This window comes from Carcharodon carcharias, chromosome 16 (assembly GCF_017639515.1).
Source record: "Carcharodon carcharias isolate sCarCar2 chromosome 16, sCarCar2.pri, whole genome shotgun sequence".
NCBI classification, from domain to species: domain Eukaryota; kingdom Metazoa; phylum Chordata; class Chondrichthyes; order Lamniformes; family Lamnidae; genus Carcharodon; species Carcharodon carcharias.
Genome location: NC_054482.1, coordinates 72,037,032 through 72,055,681, shown reverse-complemented (window position 1 = coordinate 72,055,681; position 18,650 = coordinate 72,037,032). Strand labels below are relative to the sequence as shown.

General features: G+C 42.3%; 1 protein-coding gene across 8 annotated transcripts in view; it reads right to left on the bottom strand.

The window, feature by feature from the left end:
- The window catches only part of elavl4 (ELAV like neuron-specific RNA binding protein 4), a 129,278-nt gene that overhangs the window by 71,593 nt on the left and 39,035 nt on the right, over window positions 1-18,650 (bottom strand). For all 8 annotated transcript variants that reach the window (XM_041208734.1, XM_041208737.1, XM_041208735.1 and 5 more), the window contains exon 2: window positions 12,211-12,451. In XM_041208734.1, the coding sequence (XP_041064668.1) occupies window positions 12,211-12,451 (241 nt within the window). The remainder of the gene's footprint in view (window positions 1-12,210; window positions 12,452-18,650) is intronic.

Below are 18,650 nucleotides of genomic sequence, written 5' to 3'. Positions count from 1 at the left end.
ACCAGGTAAATGGCGCCATTTTGCAAGCTCTAGCTCCTGCAAATCTTTTTCAGCACTTTTCATGGCCAGCACTGTCTCTACTGCTCGTTTAAAATTTATATTTACTTCTGCCAGCAATTGATACTGAATGACGTCACTGTGCAAATCACAAACTAACCGATCCCATAGCATGTCAGTCAAGGTCACTCCGAAATCACAATGCTCTGACCATTGATTCAACTTAGCAATATAAGTCACGATTGATTCACCTGGGGCCCTCACCCTCATGTTATATTTGAGTCTTTGCACAATGGCTGATGGTTTGGGCTGAAAATGACCCTTCACTAAATCCTCTGAGCTCACTGAATGATTTAGAACTGGGAGCACTTGGGGCTGTGAGACTATGAATAAGGTCATAGGTTTGACTACGATAGATGCTCAAGAGAATTGCTTTGCGCTTTGCCTCCTCCCCTACTTTGTTGGCCTGGAAATCTAGGCCGAGGTACTCGATGTATTGAGTCCAGTCCTTCATGGAGGAGTCAAATCCTCCCAAAGAAAGGCATCCTGGTGAGTATATATTTTTTTCCTTATCAAAACGAGATACTCATAGGTGCTGGGTGAGAGGCAATGCCAGGATCATTTATCCTCGACGCCAGATATAGAGATGTACTACCGAGAGGCTTCTTTCATTGAACAACAAACTTTATTTACAGAGCTGCTGGATTCGTTGCAGGCCTTTAACAAGGCTACACTACACACTCAGACTAGGAAAGCTCCGCCCTTATAAGCTTCCCCGTGTTTGGTGCTGTTTGACTGTTCTGACCACGCGACACTCACTCAATAAGGCTGGCCTTAAAGCAACAATCGCCACAGATTGAATGGCTTTACAATTGGTGGACTATTCATTCTAGCAGATTATCACCCAGGTGGGGATGAGAAAAATCTAACCTTCTGGTGATCTGTCAAACTGAAGAATGTCATAGAACAGCACCTGATCATTCGATGAGGCACTTTTCAGCCTTCTGGACTCAACTTCAGTTCAACAGTTTCAGACTGTAACCTCTGCCCCATTTTATTTCCTTTTTCATTGCCGCTATTGGTTTCATTCTCTTTGTTTTTCTCTTTTTTTGCTTTCTAATGGCAGCTGTTCATCATTCTGCTATTCATCCCTCCTCTAGACAAACCTTTTGTTTCTTTAACTGTTGTGTTACCACACTTTTTGGTGTCATCTCATCAACCATTTTGTCATTTAATTGCTCCCTTCTTTCAGCCTATCTTGGACCTTCTATTTTGTTTGTTTTTTCACCCTCCCCCAGTCACTGGCTTAAAACTTACTACATCTCTAAATTTTCTCAGTTCTGATGAAAGGTCATCAACCTGAAACATTAACTATTTCTCTCTCCACAGATGCTGCCTTAACTGCTGAGTTTTTCCAGCATTACCTATTTTTACCTCAGATTTCCAGCATTTGTAGTATTTCGCTTTTACGTTTGAAGCATGTCCATGTTGGACAAATCAAAACAATGATTCTGTACAGGTATATATGGATTATTCCATATTGTTGTTTTGCTGTAATCTATATTTTTTAAAATTAGTGCATAAGGTAGTCATGAACCCAGCAGAATCTTGATTTCTGGCTTTAGGTTACCAAACCTAGAGATTTAAAAAAATCTTTGCCTCTCTCCAAGACAGTGGATACATGGAGCACACTCACAAAGAAAACAGAAAATGCTGGAAAAACTCAGCAGGTCTGGCAGCATCCGTGCAGAGAGCAGCAGAGTTAACGTTTTGAGTCTGTATGACTCTTCTTCGGAGCTGAAGAGAAGGAGTGTGATGGATTTTATATGATTTAAGAGGGAGTGGTGCAGGTGGAGCAAAATAGAAGGACAAGGATGGGTGGGAGCTCAGGAGAAATTTGACAAAGATGTCATGGGCAGAGGACAAAGGTTGTGTTCATGGTAGCGTTAAAGACTAAAGAAAGTGATGATAGTGACAAAGGTAAGATAGCAGAATGTATTAATAGCAGAACAAGGGTGAGCTTTCTGTGAAAACAAAACATAAAAACAAATGGCAGATGGCGCTGTAGAGGGGGAAAGGATAAAAAATAAATAAATAAATATAAATTGGATTAAAAAGAGGGTAACGGTGGAGGAGAGTTCATGGTCTGAAGTTGTTGAACTCAAAATTAAGTCCAGAAGGCTATAAAGTGCCTAATCAGAAGATGAGATGTTGTTCCTCCAGTTTGCGTTGGGTTTCATTGGAACATTGCAGCAGGCCAAGGATGGACATGCAGGCAAGATGGTGTGTTGAAATAGCAAGTGACAGGAAGGCCTGGATCATGCTTGCAGGCTGAGCAAAGGTGTTCCACAAAGCGGTCACCCAGTCTCCGTTTAGTTTCCCCGGTGTAGAGGAGACTGCATTGGAAGCAACGAATACAGTGGATCAAATTGAAGGAGGTGCAAGTGAAGTGTTGCTTCACCCGAAAGGAGTGTTTGGTGCCTTGGATGGTGAGGAGGTGAAGGGGCAGGTGTTGCACCTTCTGTGATTGCGTGGGAGGGTGCTGTGGGAAGGGGATGAGGAGTTGGGAGTGGCAGAGGAGTGGACCAGGGCCAGGGTGGACCCTAGTCCGCTCCTCTGTCATCCTCAGCTCCCCATCTCCTTCCCATAGCACCCTCCCATGCAATCGCAGAAGGTACAACGCCTTACCCCTTTACCTCCTCCCTCCTCATCGTCCAAGGCCCCAAACACACCTTTCAGGTGAAGCAGTGCTTCACTTGCACCTCCTTCAATTTGATCTACTGTATTCTCTGCTCCCAATGTGGTCTTCTCTACAGTGGGGAGATTAAACGGAGACTGGGTGACCGCTTTGTGGAACACCTTTGCTCAGTCTGCAAGTATGACCCAGACCTTCCTGCCTCTTGCCATTTCAACACACCATCTTGCCCACATGCCTGCATATCTTTCCTTGGCCTGCTGCAATGTTCCAGTGAAGCCCAATGCAAACTACAGGAACAGCACCTCATCTTCTGATTAGGCACTTCACAGCCTTCTGACCTTAACATTGAGTTCAACAACTTCAGACCATGAACTCTCTTCTCCATCTTTACCCCTTTTCAATTCAATTATTTTAAAAAATTTCTATTTATTTATTTTTAATTTAATTTATTTATCCTTTTTCTCCAACATCACTCTCCACCCCCACCCCAACCCCAGGCCACTTGTTTTTATGTTTTGCTTTCATATAGCACCGACCCTTGTTCTGCTATTAACACATTCTGCTAACTTACTTTTAAAGAGGGTCACTCTCTTTAGTCTATAACACGTCCGTTTAACATTCCCTTTGTCCTGTGTCCATGACACCTTTGTCAAATTTCTCCTTAGCTCCACCTACCCTATACCTTCTATTTGCTCCAATCTCTCTTACAGAGTCTAAAATCCAACACATTTCTACTTCTTTTTAGCTTTGTAGAAGAGTCATGCAGACTCAAAACGTTGACTCTGTTTCTCTCTCCACAGAAGCTGCCAGACCTGCTGAGGTTTTCCAGCATTTTGTTTTTATTTCAGATTTTCAGCATCCGCAGTGTTTTGCTTTTATTCTGAAGAAAACAGTTGATTTGAGGTCAATGAGCATCTTTAGAAAAAGGAACACAAATATCTCTAAGAAGCAGGATTAAGAGTTACAAAGATAATTGATTGTGAATGATTGCTTGATTTGTCTTTCAGAGGAGCTGGGGATAAATATTAATGCTCTCTAAAAGAGGAGACCAGCAGATGGTGCTGAAGGAAGAACATGATGAAATAATCAAACATTTAATCTAGGCAGAGTGGGTTAAATGCCCTACTCTTATTTTATTAATTCGCTGAATCTCAATGCAAAGCTTTTAAACAAGCCAGCAAACCTTAAAAGTTCAAAAGGATGATACATGAGTTCATGAACAATGAGATGTTATTCTATGAAAGCAACTACAAGAGGATTATCATAAACAGATAAATGAGGGGAATATCTGCCAAAAGAAACACAGAAAAAGAGGCTTGTGCCTGAAGATAGATTGATGTTTGATCAAGAGGAGGAACAATTGTTGGAGATATTCCAAACATAGAGCAGCCTCATAGAATGGTTATCGCGCATGAAGCATTACCAAAAATGTTTCTATATAATGATATGAGCACAATTATTTGATGATTTTTGGGAAGCTCTTAAAGGGTATCCCTCACCAGAGCAGTTCTGGGGTTCTGTGTCTTTACAAGTGTATTTCACTCTTGTTTTAGAAAGACAAAATATTTGGAGGATATTGGAATGAAAAGCTTTTTTGCACTGCTCTATTTCAGGACTATTGCTGTGCTATTGAAATTATTGTAGTTCCTGAATTGAGTTCTTATTATACCAATAAAAGTTTTAATCCTTCAGTACTCAATCTGCATCTTTGTAATAAATCTTAATACTCACAAAAGCATTGAAAAATATTTCCCTATTATGGAATGAAAATGGCCTTCAGGACCAAGACTCATTTATGGGGAGTGGCGTCACTGGCTAGGCCAGCATTTATTGCCCATCCCTAACTGTCCTTGAGAAGGTGGTGGTGAGCTCCCTTCTTAAACTGCTACAGTCCACATGGTCTAGGTACCTTTATTGACTTGCCAGCAGTTTTGATACAACTGAGTGGCTTGCTAGGCCAATTCAGAGGGCATTTAAGAGTCAACCTCAATTCTGTGGGTCTGGAGTAACATGTAGGCCAGACCAGGTAAGGACAGCAGATTTCCTTCCCTAAAGGCCATTAGTGAACCAGATGGGTTTTTATGACAATCAACAATGGTTTCATGGTCATCATTAGGCTTTAAATTCTAGATTTTTTATTGATTGAATTCAAATTCCACCATCTCCAGTGGTGGGATTTGAACTTAGGTTCCCAGAGCATTACCCTGGGTCTCTGCATTACTATGCCACCACCTCCTGTTTTGTTGGGCAGCTTTTCCTAAATAATTCTTGTCCTTTGTTGGTGTTCTCTCCATTTGTACCATTTAGCTGTCCTCCTCATAGCTTTGATTGTATATTACTCTTTTGGTTTTCTGGCAATAATTTTCTCTCAATCAACTCCATCAAACTCAGATTATCTGATAATGTTCTATTTGTGGAACCTTGGTGTTCAGAAATAGGCTGCTATGTTTGTTAATATAACCATGACAGCATTTCAAAAGTAACCCATTGATTTTAAAATACTTTGGGATGCCCTTCTATATAAATGCAAATATTTTCTTTTCTTACTGAGGTTAATTCCCTCCTTATCCTTTGTCTTTTGTCCCATTATGCCACACAAAGCATGCCTCCTGTTGCTTTTGTAATTGTACAATTCTATCTCAATTTATTTTGAAGAATTCTTCTGCATTTGCTGATGTACTGTCTGTTGCTTGAAAGGATGCTATTCTAATAGGATACAGGATATAATCTCTCCAGCCTGCTTCTTTGACAGCTCTACTATGTGCTCTCAATTGGTGTCATTTGATCAAGAGATCTGTCAAAATATATGAGGACATTCCATTTTTATCTTCCTAATTGTGTTTGGGGTATCATTTGCAATTATTTCTCTTCCTGTTCCCACACTATTACCTCTGGAGTCCCTCAAGGATCTATCTTTGGCCTCTTCTATTTGTCATCTACAAGCTGCCCCTTGGCAACATCAATTCACATGTATGCAAACGACACCCAGCTCTACCTCACCACCACCTCTCTCAACTTGTGCACTGTTACTAAATCATCAGGCTGCTTATCTGACCTCAAGTACTGGATAAGCAGAAAGTCCCTCCAATTAAGTATTGGGTAGACCGAAGCCACTGTTTTAGGTCCCCACTCCAAGCTTCGTTCCCTAGCTACTAACTTCATACCCCCCTGACAACTCTGAGACTAAACTAATCTGTTCGTATTTCTGGGCCTGAATTTTCACTCCTGGATTGAGAGTATAGTTGGGGCAATTCTCAGCACCACAAACCCAACCTAGGAGTAAGTGCCCGGAAATTCAGATTTTTTTCTCCGTGAACCCCATAACACCTCATATCCCGCATGCCAACCCATACCCCCATCTGATCCCCATAGCCCTTTATAGCCTCTATGCCATCTAATGCCCCCCACCCACCAACCACCCTTTGCCATTAAGACGCACATATGAATTAGGAGCACAAGTAGGCCACTCAGCCCTTCGAGCCTGCTCTGCCATTCAATAAGATCATGGCTGATCTGATTGTAGCTTCAACTACACAATCCTGTCTAACCCTGATAACCTTTCACCTCCTTGCTTATCAAGAATCCAGGTACCCCTGACTTAAAAATATTCAAGGGCTCTGTTCCTCAAAAGGCGGTGGAAGCAGCGTTCTAAAGACACAAATCCCTCCGAGAGAAAAAATTCTCCTAATTTCTGTCCTAGCTGGGTGACCCCTTACTTTTAAACAGTGGTTTCTAGTACTAGATTCTCCCACAAGAGGAAACATCTTCTCCACATTGACCTTGTCAAGACCCGTCAGGATCTTGTATGTTTCAATCAAGTTGCCTCTTACTCTTCTAAACTTCAGCAGGTACAGGTTTAGCCTGTCTAACATTTCCTCAAAAGACAACCTGCCCAATACAGGAATTAGTTCAGTAAACCTTCTCTGAACTGCTTCCAATGCATTTACATCCTTCCTTAAATAAGGAGGCCAATACTGTACAAAGTACTCCAGATGTGGTATTACCAATGCCTTGTATAACTGAAGTATAAACTCCCTATTTTTGTATTCAATTCCCCTCACAATAAATGATAACATTCTATTAGCTTTCCTAATTACTTGCTGTACCTGCATACTAGCCTTTTGTATTTCATGCACTAGGACACTTCGATCCCTCTGCAATCTGTCACCATTTAGATAATATGCTTCTTTTTTATTTTTCCTGCCAAAATGGACAATTTCCCTCTTACCCACATTATACTCTATTTGTCAGGTCTTTGCCCACACACTTAACCTATCTATATCCCTCTGTAGAGAGAAACAGAGTTAACGTTTTGAGTCCATGTGACTCTTCTTCACTCTTCACAGATGCTGCCAGGCCTGAGTTTTTCCAGCATTTTCTGTTTTTATTTCAGATTTCAAGCATCTGCAGTATTTTGCTTTTATATCCCTTTATAGCCTCCTTGTGTCTGCTTCACATCTCACTATCCTACTTGTCTTTGTGCCAGCAGCAAATTTTGCAACTATACTTTCGGTCCCCTCATCTAAGTCATTTATATAAATTGTAAAAGTTGAGGCCCCAGCACTGATCCCTGTGGCGCATCACTTTCCTATACCTTGAGCGTTTATTTTTTGCAATAATCTTTGAAGTGGTGCCTTATCAAATGCCTTCTAGAAATCTAAATACAGTGCATCTACTGGGTTCCCCTTTATCCAAAGCATATACTACCTCTTCAAAAGACTCCAATAAATTGGTTAAACATGATTTCCCTTTCACAAAACCATGTTGACTTTGACTGATTACCCTGAATTTTTCCAAGTATCCTGCTATAATGTCTTTAATAATAGCTTCTAACATTTTCCCTATGACAGATGTTAAGTTAACTGGCCTGTAGCTTCCTGCTGTCTGTCTCCCTCTCTTATTGAATAAAGGAGTTACTTTAACTATTTTCCAATCTAATGGAACCTTCCCTGAATCTAAGGAATTTTGTAAAAGGTCTGATTGTGTAAAAATGACTGTCAGGCTGTTCTTGATTAGTCTATGGGACAGCTTTCCTAATTTTGGCAAGTCTCCAGGCGTTAGGGAGGAGATTGAGTTGATTGACCTGCCTATGTCTTTGTGTAACTAGTGCCTTGGTCGCTGTGGTTTTATTCTTTCTCACCTTTTATTACAGTTACAAGGAGTGGCTTGCTAGGCTATTTCAGAGGGCAATTAAAGGTCAACCACATTGCTGTGGGTCTGGAGTCAGGCCAGACCAGATAAGGATAGCAGATTTCCTTCCCTAAAGGACATTGGTGAACCAAATGGATTTTTTATGAAGTACTGGTAGTTTCATGGTTACCATTCTAGATATACCTAATTAATTGAGTTTAAATTCCACAACTGCCGTGGTGGGATGTGAACTTGCACCTTCAGAACATTAGCCTAGGTCTGGGGTTTGGGGGGCGGGGGGGTGGCAACTCTTGGTGGCCAGGTAGTAAGTGACAAAATGGGGTGTAACATCTGGGGGTGAAGGGGACCCCTTTAAGGATGTACCCCCACTTCCTTCCTGTCTTTTAACCAGTTGGATTAAAAAAAAAACAAAAAAAAACAATTGTTTTCCTACTCCTCCACACACCAACCATGGAAAGTGTAATATTCCGGTCAACTGGCTTGTTAAAAAGCTCAACTGCACATTAATTATTTTTTAAAAAATGGCAGGCAGGCTGGGCCGCCCTGCCAAAAACACCCATGGCTTGGGGGGGGGTGGGGGGCTAAAATCCAGTCCAATGTGTGACATAATTGCCATCGTTTCTGGTAAATAAATAAAAAGCTCACCGTCATCCTGCTGTCTGGCATGATGAGCTAGCTGCAGCAGGTGTGACCATGGATTTCTATTCCAACCCACTGTTCTCTTCCCTCACCTCAGCCTTCCCCTTTTTGATTTCCTACTTACAGACAGTGAAAAACTGTTGCCTTCTTAGCCACAGCACAGCCAGGAGGAGTTAGAACAGCTGCACAGCACTGGTAAAGAGGCCCCAATCACTTGATCTCACACTCACAGCCACAACTCAGGTACTGGTACTGCACTTACTTTAAAGACTAGTTTAGAGTCGGTATCTGCACATAGTGGGTTGCAGCAGGTCAGGGGCAAAAGCATAGGTGGTATGCTGTTCATCAGAGGGGGAGGTTGCAGACAAATCTGCTACAGGGAACTCATATGAAGTCCTCCATGGGGCTGCCGACAGGAGAATGCTGATGGAGATGCACACCAAGTTGCTAGGTGTATTGGCTCCTGAACCTGTTAAGGAGCATGGAGGAATCCATAGTTTGCCCTCTGTGCAGCCTCTGCTACATCTCCCTGTTGGGTTGCAGACTCAGAGGCACTGCAACTGCAGTCCCATAACTGTTGCAACCTTTGTGTAGACTGGTCACGAAATCCTCCTCCTTCCCTGTGATGAGGCAACAATCCAAATCCAGGAACTCACCACAACACCTCAAAAAACAATTCACAGTACTCCTAAAGACTTTGCATTGGCAGACGTTATTCTAAATGACCTTACCTGCAAGTGTCTGGCCCTTTAGAAGATGCTAATGCTGGGCCTCTCTTATAGCTGAACACATATTATTTGGTGAGCGAGCATGCTGAAGGCACCTGTGTGGTCCAAGTTTGTAAACAGAGTGTCAAATCAGCTTGTATGGCTGTTTGATGTCATGACAGTACCAGCGGGGTGGGGTTCCGGCACTTGGAGGGAACGGGTCTCCTCCCAGCATGGGGCTCCAAATGGGTCCCGGCAGAAGGAGCTGGAGGCATTGCATGCCCTACTCGGAGGGTCTTCAGCTTCCATAACACCAATCCATCAGCACTATGGATCCAAATTTCACCCCCAGAAAGTATTAACAAATCAGAAAAAATACAAGGTTCAGGATTCATAAAGCCAAGCTAAATTTGTACTAGACCAACAAAGTCTGCAAGGGATAACAAACAGTTGTTGGTAAACCTTATGTTTCCTCTGCCAGTAGGGAGGAGGGAATGATGAAGGGTTGGCAAGAGAAGTGCACATGGAAGGATGAGTGAATATTCTGGGGTCGTACTTGATTACCTTTGGAGATCAGGGATATTTAAGCAGTGATTCTTCAGTAGATTTAACGCATGATGAAGGGGAATGTACAGGATTCATGGTTTGATGGGACAACTGACCACTTCCCATTGCATGTTTTCTAATATTCTTGGTTGGGTGGTAATGTCTCATGTTGGTGTATGAGAACCCTGTGTCCCAAAGGAGGATGCAGATTTCACTAATTTTTCACTGGGGACTTTTTATTGACGTTCCTTGTGAAAGTAGGTGGGAATGGAACCGAAGTACATGATGGGTAATTTACAAAGAAACAAAAGGTGGTATTTTATGCCTCCGCCTCCGTGGCATGTTTGGAGGCGCGAATGGCAGTCATGAAGGGATTAATGTCTATAATGTTATTGGAAATTATATTTAAATTGGAATTGCAGTAGGGCCTGTGTCTATGTGTGTGTTTTAATTGGCTTAAAACCAGCTTGTCTGGGTGCTTTGATGTATAGTAGTTTGAGATGTTAATTGGAAAAACATAAGGAGTAAAAAGTAAAGTGCAATTTGCATTTGTTGAATAAACCATTCAAAAGAATGGGTAAAATCTTGCAGCTAGCTGGGAGACACCAAGCAATGTATTTATATTACTAGTAAAATTGATGGAATGAAAGGATTATTGTTAGGAGGGATAAAATTAAAAGTCTAGGATACAGTGGAAAATCTGCATTCAAAGGGAAAGCTAGGTATAAACAGAAAGGAGTTGTGTGTGTGCAGGTCAGAAGCTTTGAACACCTAACCAGCCTGTAAGCCTACAACTGTCTGCAAAGGAACCAAATTGCAAAGGGCATCATTTTGAATTTGTAAAGTCAAATGTGCTTTGCCTGGTGTCTGTTTAACGTCTATGGGTTATTGTTGCCTCGGTGAAGATTTACCTGGGAGTGATTAATTTGAGGATTTGTTTAAAAGTTATTATGGTAGTAATTTATAGACATGTCTATGTGCTTAAATTTGTTGTTAAATTAATAAATGTTTGATTTAGTTTTATATAAAAAATCTCTTGTGGCTTGTTGGCTTTATTCCTGAATTCAGAGCTGCATCTCAAACATATTAATTGAAAATATAGGTTATAATAGTTGTTCAAGTTTCCCTCTGGGATTTAAACAACTTAGCCTTCACTAACTGCTGTGTCATAACAATGGCATTTAATCATGCAGAATGGTGATGGATGGAGACCTCCACCACTTTTTTGCTTCCATCACGATTAGTTCCTTGGCACTTCGCCTTCCCACTCCGCCACCAATGGAGGTCTTTAAGTGGCCAATTAATGCCCACTTAAGGCCTCATCTCGCCACCGCAGATATCAACTCAGTGGCGGCTCACCATGCAGGAAACACGACAAGCAAACCCTTGCGAGTTGCTTATGGTCTCCCGGTGGGGGGTGGGGATCCTTCATTCAAAGGCACTAAGTGCCCAATTAGGGGACTCAGCATTGGGAAGGGATAAGGTTCCACTGAGAGCCACTCCCCTGCCCTGGCTGCTGAACCCCCTACACCCTTCTCCCCGTGACCTCAACCCCCCGAAGCCTCTCCCACCATCAGTAACCACTGACCTGAGTCGCTTCGCAATCTTGGACCTCCGGTGGATGTCATTCCAGCAGCAGCCATCACCTCCCCAGTGGCGCGGCTGAGCAAAAGAGCTGTCAGCTTCTGTTTGGCCAGCAGCCCTCACCGGGTGGGGCTTTCCATCTCCGGGTCCTTGATCCTGTGAAAGGCTCACCGATGGCCTGTTAATTGCCTAATTGGCTCATATTTTGGTGGGTCTTCCCCAAAGGAGGCAATGTGAGTCTCTTGCCACCAGAGCCCATTGCCTCCACAAAATCTCCTCCAAATTGTGCAATTTATGTTAAATATAAATTTCCAATTCCAAAACTTATTGGGGGCAATTTTCATCTTTAGTGGAGGCTGAAAATCAGTGGTGCTGAATCAGTCACCTGGTTATACTTGGCAGCTGATTTACCTTTTCATTTTTGACTTCATGGAAAAGAAAATTAGAATGGTATATAGAGGGCAGTTGATGTACTACTCATGTTTTTCTGCCCCCATTGAAAGTGAAAATTATCCCATTATCTTTGCACTTTCGTCATAGCAGTCATCACATTATATATTGAGTGTTAAATATGCTTCCATTGTCTAAATATTTGTGCTTGTAATTTTGGCACAGGTTTTCTTGTGAGAAATCAGTGGTTATCTTCAGTGAAGTGATGTAAATCGCTAAAAATGGCTATTTATGCCATTACTATAACTCCCACCATAGTCACAGCAGCAGACTGCGAGAAATTCAAAGCCTTTCCATTTAGAACTTAAAACAGGCAAATAAAATCAAAACTATACAACCAATCATATTGAACTTTACAAATTGAAAATGGCGCTTGGATCTGTTTCAACAGAATTGCTGTGCCTTTACACTTCATTGTCTATTTCAGTCCAAACTAACCTGTTATTTTATCTCGAACAAGTTTGCATGATTCGATTTCACCGATGCTTCCAAACAAACTTCTGAATTCTTCCTGTGTCATGTTTTGGGGAAGATAGTTGACGATGAGGTTGGTTTTGCTGTCATCTGTAGGAGCCCCTGTCTGCATAGGTGATGGACAATTTCTACTGTTGCTTGATGGACCATTGGGTGTGTTGGAAGTAGGGCCATTTGACACCTGAGGTTCCATGGTGCTGATTATCTAAGAGAATGCAAAGTGAGTATTAGAATTCCATGCATGATTACAACAGAATAAACATTCTTCCAATAGTCAGACATGTCTGTCAGTACAGAATATGCAACTTTGATTCAACTCTTTTAAAAAGATATGAATTGTAATTTCACTCTAGTAATATGCCCGAGAACATTAAATATAGAAACTAAGTGTGATTTCACATTGCTTAAATCATAGCCAATTATATATTCTGCCAGTTTAAAAGCTATAATTTGAGATAAACATACTGTGACTGTGGAAATGAATGGGTGAAATCAAAGAAGGCCAGCATGGATTTGTTAAATGTAAGTTGTGTTTGGCAAATTTAAGAATTTTGTTTTTGAAGAGGATTGGATAGATAAAATAGATATGTTGTATATAGATTCTCAGGTGTTCAATAAAGTTTCTCTTAAAGTAAAAAATTAGGCACATAGTACAAGAAGAGTAGCAACATGAAAAGAAAGTTAGTTGATGGGCAGGAATCAAAGGGATAAGGTAACTGGATCAAAAACAGAATTACCTGGAAAAACTCAGCAGGTCTGGCAGCATCGGCGGAGAAGAAAAGAGTTGACATTTCGAGTCCTCATGACCCTTCAACAGAACTGATCTTTCTTTACAAGGAAAGGGAAATATAAGCTGGTTTAAGGTGGGGGGGCGCGGTGTTAGGATAGGAGCAGATCATCAAAAGATGTCACAGACAAAAGAACACAGAGGTGTTGAAGTTGGTGATATTATCTAAACGAATGTACTAATTAAGAATGGATGGTAGGGCACTCAAGGTATAACTCTAGTGGGGGTGGGGGAGCATAAAAGATTTAAAAATAATGGAAATAGGTGGGAAAAGAAAAATCTATATAAATTATTGGGAAAAAAAACAAAAGGAAGGGGGAAGAAACAGAAAGGGGGTGGGGATGGAGGAGGGAGCTCAAGACCTAAAGTTGGTGAATTCAATATTCAGTCCAGAAGGCTGTAAAGTGCCTAGTCGGAAGATGAGGTGCTGTTCCTCCAGTTTGCGTTGAGCTTCACTGGAACAATGCAGCAGGCCAAGGACAGATATGTGGGCAAGAGAGCAGGGTGGAGTGTTAAAATGGCAAGTGACAGGGAGGTTTGGGTCATTCTTGCGGACAGACCGCAGGTGTTCTGCAAAGCGGTCGCCCAGTTTACGTTTGGTCTCTCCATTGTAGAGGAGACTGCATTGGGAGCAATGAATACAGTAGACTAAGTTGGGGGAAAATGCAAGTGAGATGCTGCTTCACTTGAAAGGAGTGTTTGGGTCCTTGGACGGTGAGGAGAGAGGAAGTGAAGGGGCAGGTGTTACATCTTTTGCGTGGGCATGAGGAGGTGCCATAGGTGGGGGTTGAGGAGTAGGGGGTGATGGAGGAGTGGACCAGGGTGTCCCGGAGGGAATGATTCCTACGGAATGCCGACGGGGGGGTGAAGGGAAGATGTGTTTGGTGGTGGCATCATGCTGGAGTTGGTGGAAATGGCACAGAATGATCCTTTGAATGCGGAGGCTGGTGGGGTGATAAGTGAGGACAAGGGGGACCCTATCATGTCTCTGGGAAGAGGAGAAGGCGTGAGGGTGGATGCACAGGAGATGGGCCGGACATGGTCGAGGGCCCGGTCAACAACCGTGGGTGGAAAACCTTGGTTAAGGAAGAAGGAGGACATGTCAGAGGAACTGTTTTTGAAGGTAGCATCATCGGAACAGATGCGACGGAGGCGAAGGAACTGAGAGAATGGGATGGAGTCCTTACAGGAAGCAGGTTGTGAGGAGCTGTAGCCGAGGTAGCTGTGGGAGTCGGTAGGCTTGTAATGGATATTGGTGGACAGTCTATCACCAGAGATTGAGACAGAGAGGTCAAGGAAGGGAAGGGAAGTGTCAGAGATGGACCACGTGAAAATGATGGAGGGGTGGAAATTGGAAGCAAGATTAATAAAATTTTTCCAAGTCCCGACGAGAGCATGAAGCAGCACCGAAGTAATCATCGATGTACTGGAGAAAGAGTTGTGGAAGGGGGCCGGAGTAGGACTGGAACAAGGAATGTTCCACATACCCCATAAAGAGACAGGCATAGCTGGGGCCCATGTGGGTACCCATAGCCACACCTTTTATTTGGTGGAAGTGAGAGGAGTTGAAGGAGAAATTGTTCAGTGTAAGAACAAGTTCAGCCAGACGGAGGAGAGTAGTGGTGAATCCCCATCCACCACCACTCTCCTCCGTCTGGCTGAACTTGTTCTTACACTGAACAATTTCTCCTTCAACCCTTCTCACTTCCACCAAATAAAAGGTGTGAGTATGGGTACCCGCATGGGCCCCAGCTATGCCTGTCTCTTTATGGGGTATGTGGAACATTCCTTGTTCCAGTCCTACTGCGGCCCCCTTCCACAACTCTTTCTCCGGTACATCGATGATTACTTCGGTGCTGCTTCATGCTCTCGTCGGGACTTGGAAAAATTTATTAATTTTGCTTCCAATCTCCAGCCCTGCATCATTTTCAAGTGGTCCATCTCTGACACTTCCCTTCCCTTTCTTGACCTCTCTGTCTCAATCTCTGGTGATAGACTGTCCACCAATATCCATTACAAGCCTGCCGACTCCCACAGCTACCTCGACTACAGCTCCTCACACCCCACTTCCTGTAAGGACTCCATCCCATTCTCTCAGTTCCTTCGCCTTCGTCACATCTGTTCCGATGATGCTACCTTCAAAAACAGTTCCTCTGACATGTTCTCCTTCTTCCTTAATCGACGTTCTCCACCCACGGTCGTTGACAGGGCCCACAACCGTGTCCAGCCCATCTCCCGCACATCCGCCCTCACGCCTTCTCCTCCCTCCCAGAAAAATGATACGGTACCCCTTGTCCTCACTTATCACCCCACCAGCCTCCGCACTCAAAAAATCATCCTCCGCCATTTCCGCCAACTACAGCATGATGCCACCACCAAACACATTTCCCTTCACCCCCCCCCTGTCGGCATTCCATAAGGATCGTTTCCTCCGGGACACCCTGGTCCACTCCTCCATCACTCCCTACTCCTCAACCCCCACCTATGGCACCTCCCTACGCCCACGCAAAAGATGTAACACCTGCCCCTTCACTTCCTCTCTCCTCACCGTCCAAGGGCCCAAACACTCCTTTCAAGTGAAGCAGCATTTCACTTGCATTTCCCCCAACTTAGTCTACTGTATTCATTGCTCCCAATGCGGTCTCCTCTACATTGGAGAGACCAAACGTAAACTGGGAGACCGCTTTGCAGAACACCTGCGGTCTGTCCGCAAGAATGACCCAAACCTCCCTGTCACTTGCCATTTTAACACCCCACCCTGCTCTCTTGCCCACATATCTGTCCTTGGCCTGCTGCATTGTTCCAGTGAAGCTCAACGCAAACTGGAGGAACAGCACCTCATCTTCCGACCAGGCACTTTACAGCCTTCCGGACTGAATATTGAATTCAACAACTTTAGGTCTTGAGCTCCATCCTCCATCCCCACCCCCTTTCTGTTTCTTCCTCCTTCCTTTTGTTTTTTTTTCCCAATAATTTATATAGATTTTTCTTTTCCCACCTATTTCCATTATTTTTAAATCTTTTATGCTCCCCCACCCCCACTAGAGCTATACCTTGAGTGCCCTACCATCCATTCTTAATTAGTACATTAGTTTAGATAATATAACCAACTTCAACACCTCTGTGTTCTTTTGTCTGTGACATCTTTTGATGATCTGCTCCTATCCTAACACCACTACCCCCCCCAAACTTAAACCAGCTTATATTTCCCTTTCCTTGTAAAGAAAGATCAGTTCTGTTGAAGGGTCATGAGGACTTGAAACGTCAACTCTTTTCTTCTCCGCCGATGCTGCCAGACCTGCTGAGTTTTTCCAGGTAATTCTGTTTTTGTTTTGGATTTCCAGCATCCGCAGTTTTTTGTTTTTATCTTTTTATTAGGGTAACTGGATGTTGCTCAAGTTGGAAAAGCGTTGGCAGCGTTATATGGTCAATAATACGTTGAGATCAATGTTGTTTGCTCACAGTATTTATAGATGGTGTGAATTTGGGCATAAGGAAAAAAGTTCCTAAATTTGTTGCTGGCACAACAGTGAGAGATTATGCAAATAGTGAAGAGGATTGTAAAAGGCTTAAGGAAAATCCAAGTTAGTCACATTGACAGGTTAGTCAAATGGATAAGTGTAGAGTTTTGCTTTTTGTTAGAAAGGAAGGAAGGAGTGTATCCTCAATGAAAAGGCATATATACGCGCACACACATACATATTATATATATATGTGTGTGTGTGTGTATATATATGCCTTTCATTAAGGATATACTCTTTCCTTTCTTTCTCATTTATATATGTGTAGGATTTTCTTGGGGATTCTCCTGATCAACTGCCATAACTTCTGTGGAAATCCTGGATACATGCAAAAAAATAAGTGGGGGGGGTTCTGTCAATCTTCCGCTGAAGTTATTATGACAGCTGTTTTGGAACCCCTGGAGCAATAATTCTTAGCAAGAGTGAGTGCAGATAGATGAAGCCTTAAAAAGTTGACAGCATTTTTTGGTTTTACAAATAAAGGCATAGTGGGTAAGCGAAAACAAACAATGCTAAATTTATAGAAAACTTTGGTTAAGTCACAGATGGAGTATTGTATTCAGTTTTGAGCATCCGATTACAGAAAAAAAACACATTAGGAGCATTGAGACTGTTCAACTTAGATTCACCAGAATAATGCATGAGGTGGGAAAGAAGAACTGATGCCGTTATCACTGCAACATTGATGACTAAGAGGAAATAAATAATTTAAATGCAAAATTATGCAGGGTTTTGATAGGTTGAACAAGGAAAAAGTATTTTCTCTGGTCGGGGAGTTACTGACTAATGACCTTTAGGAGAGAAATCATGCCATCCCCTACATGGTCTGGGCCATGCGTGTCTCCAGTTCCACACCATGTGGTTGAATCTTAATGCCCTCAGGACAATTAGAGTTGGGAATTAAATACTGCCTTGCCAGTACTGCCCACATGTCAAGAGCAAGCAAAAACTGTCACTGACCATAGGCCATCAATCATAAAACTGTCACTAAGAGAGTAAGGAGAGAGGTTAGGAAAACATTTCTTTGCTCAGAGGGTTGTTGGAACAAGGAGTGCTTTGCCACAGGGAACGGTTGAGGATGAGAACATGGCATCTTTTACAGAAGAATTGAATAAATATTTGAAACAGAGGAAGATATAGGTTTATGGGAAGAGGGTAGTAGGTTAAGCATAGAATTGCTCCAACATGGAGCAAGTACGGACAGGATGGGTTGAATGTGCCTCACTATGTGCTGTAAACCTTCACAGTTCTATACAAGATAGTCCATTTGTCTGTTAGATCATTGGGAATAATTTTAACTTTGGAGGATGGTGTGAAACAAGTGATCTCGCATCTGCTGTCCATCGTGGAAAGTAAAATCTTCCAGCTGTACTATGGGCAGGTGATCCAATGTTGTCTGCCTTACAATATCACCTGGAATTAAAATTACTCCAATCGAGTTTTCTGATCTGAATAGCTTTCTTACAAACTTTTAGGATTGAAAAGCTGCTCTTTAATGAAGTCTGGATTTGAAATGCTGGCTAAAATTGCAACTGCTTTGTTAGAGACAGAGCTTAAGATTATTACATAGCAGTACATAAGTGTAACAACATAATAACGACACATTATGAAAGATCACTGTAAAGATGAACAACTAAGCGTCACAATAAAAGTTTACCTTAAACTGCAGTGATCATAATAAATCTCAGTAGTTAGACATCATAAGCTAGCCCCTGTAAAATATTTTCATTGTAGTCTTCATGTCGCTTTGTTTGATTTTTTTTCATTAGTTTTACAAAGTGAAAGAAATTTTGCAGCAAATGTTTGACGAACATCACTGGCAAATCTTTCATGTTCAGTGCAGTCTTCTATCTGATTCGTAACTAACATTTTTCATTTGAATAAACATTTCAAATGTAATTGAAAGGCTTTATGTACCAACAATTGAATAGGACTACTGCACACATACATACATTGAAGTGACTTAGTCATACAACAGACTATAGCAGTAATTGAAATTTGTCAAAAAATAACCTGCAGTTTTCTTTACAGGCTGCACATCAAAATCTCACCCAAAATTACAATATGTCCTCATTTAGACTCACTTTTAAATACCC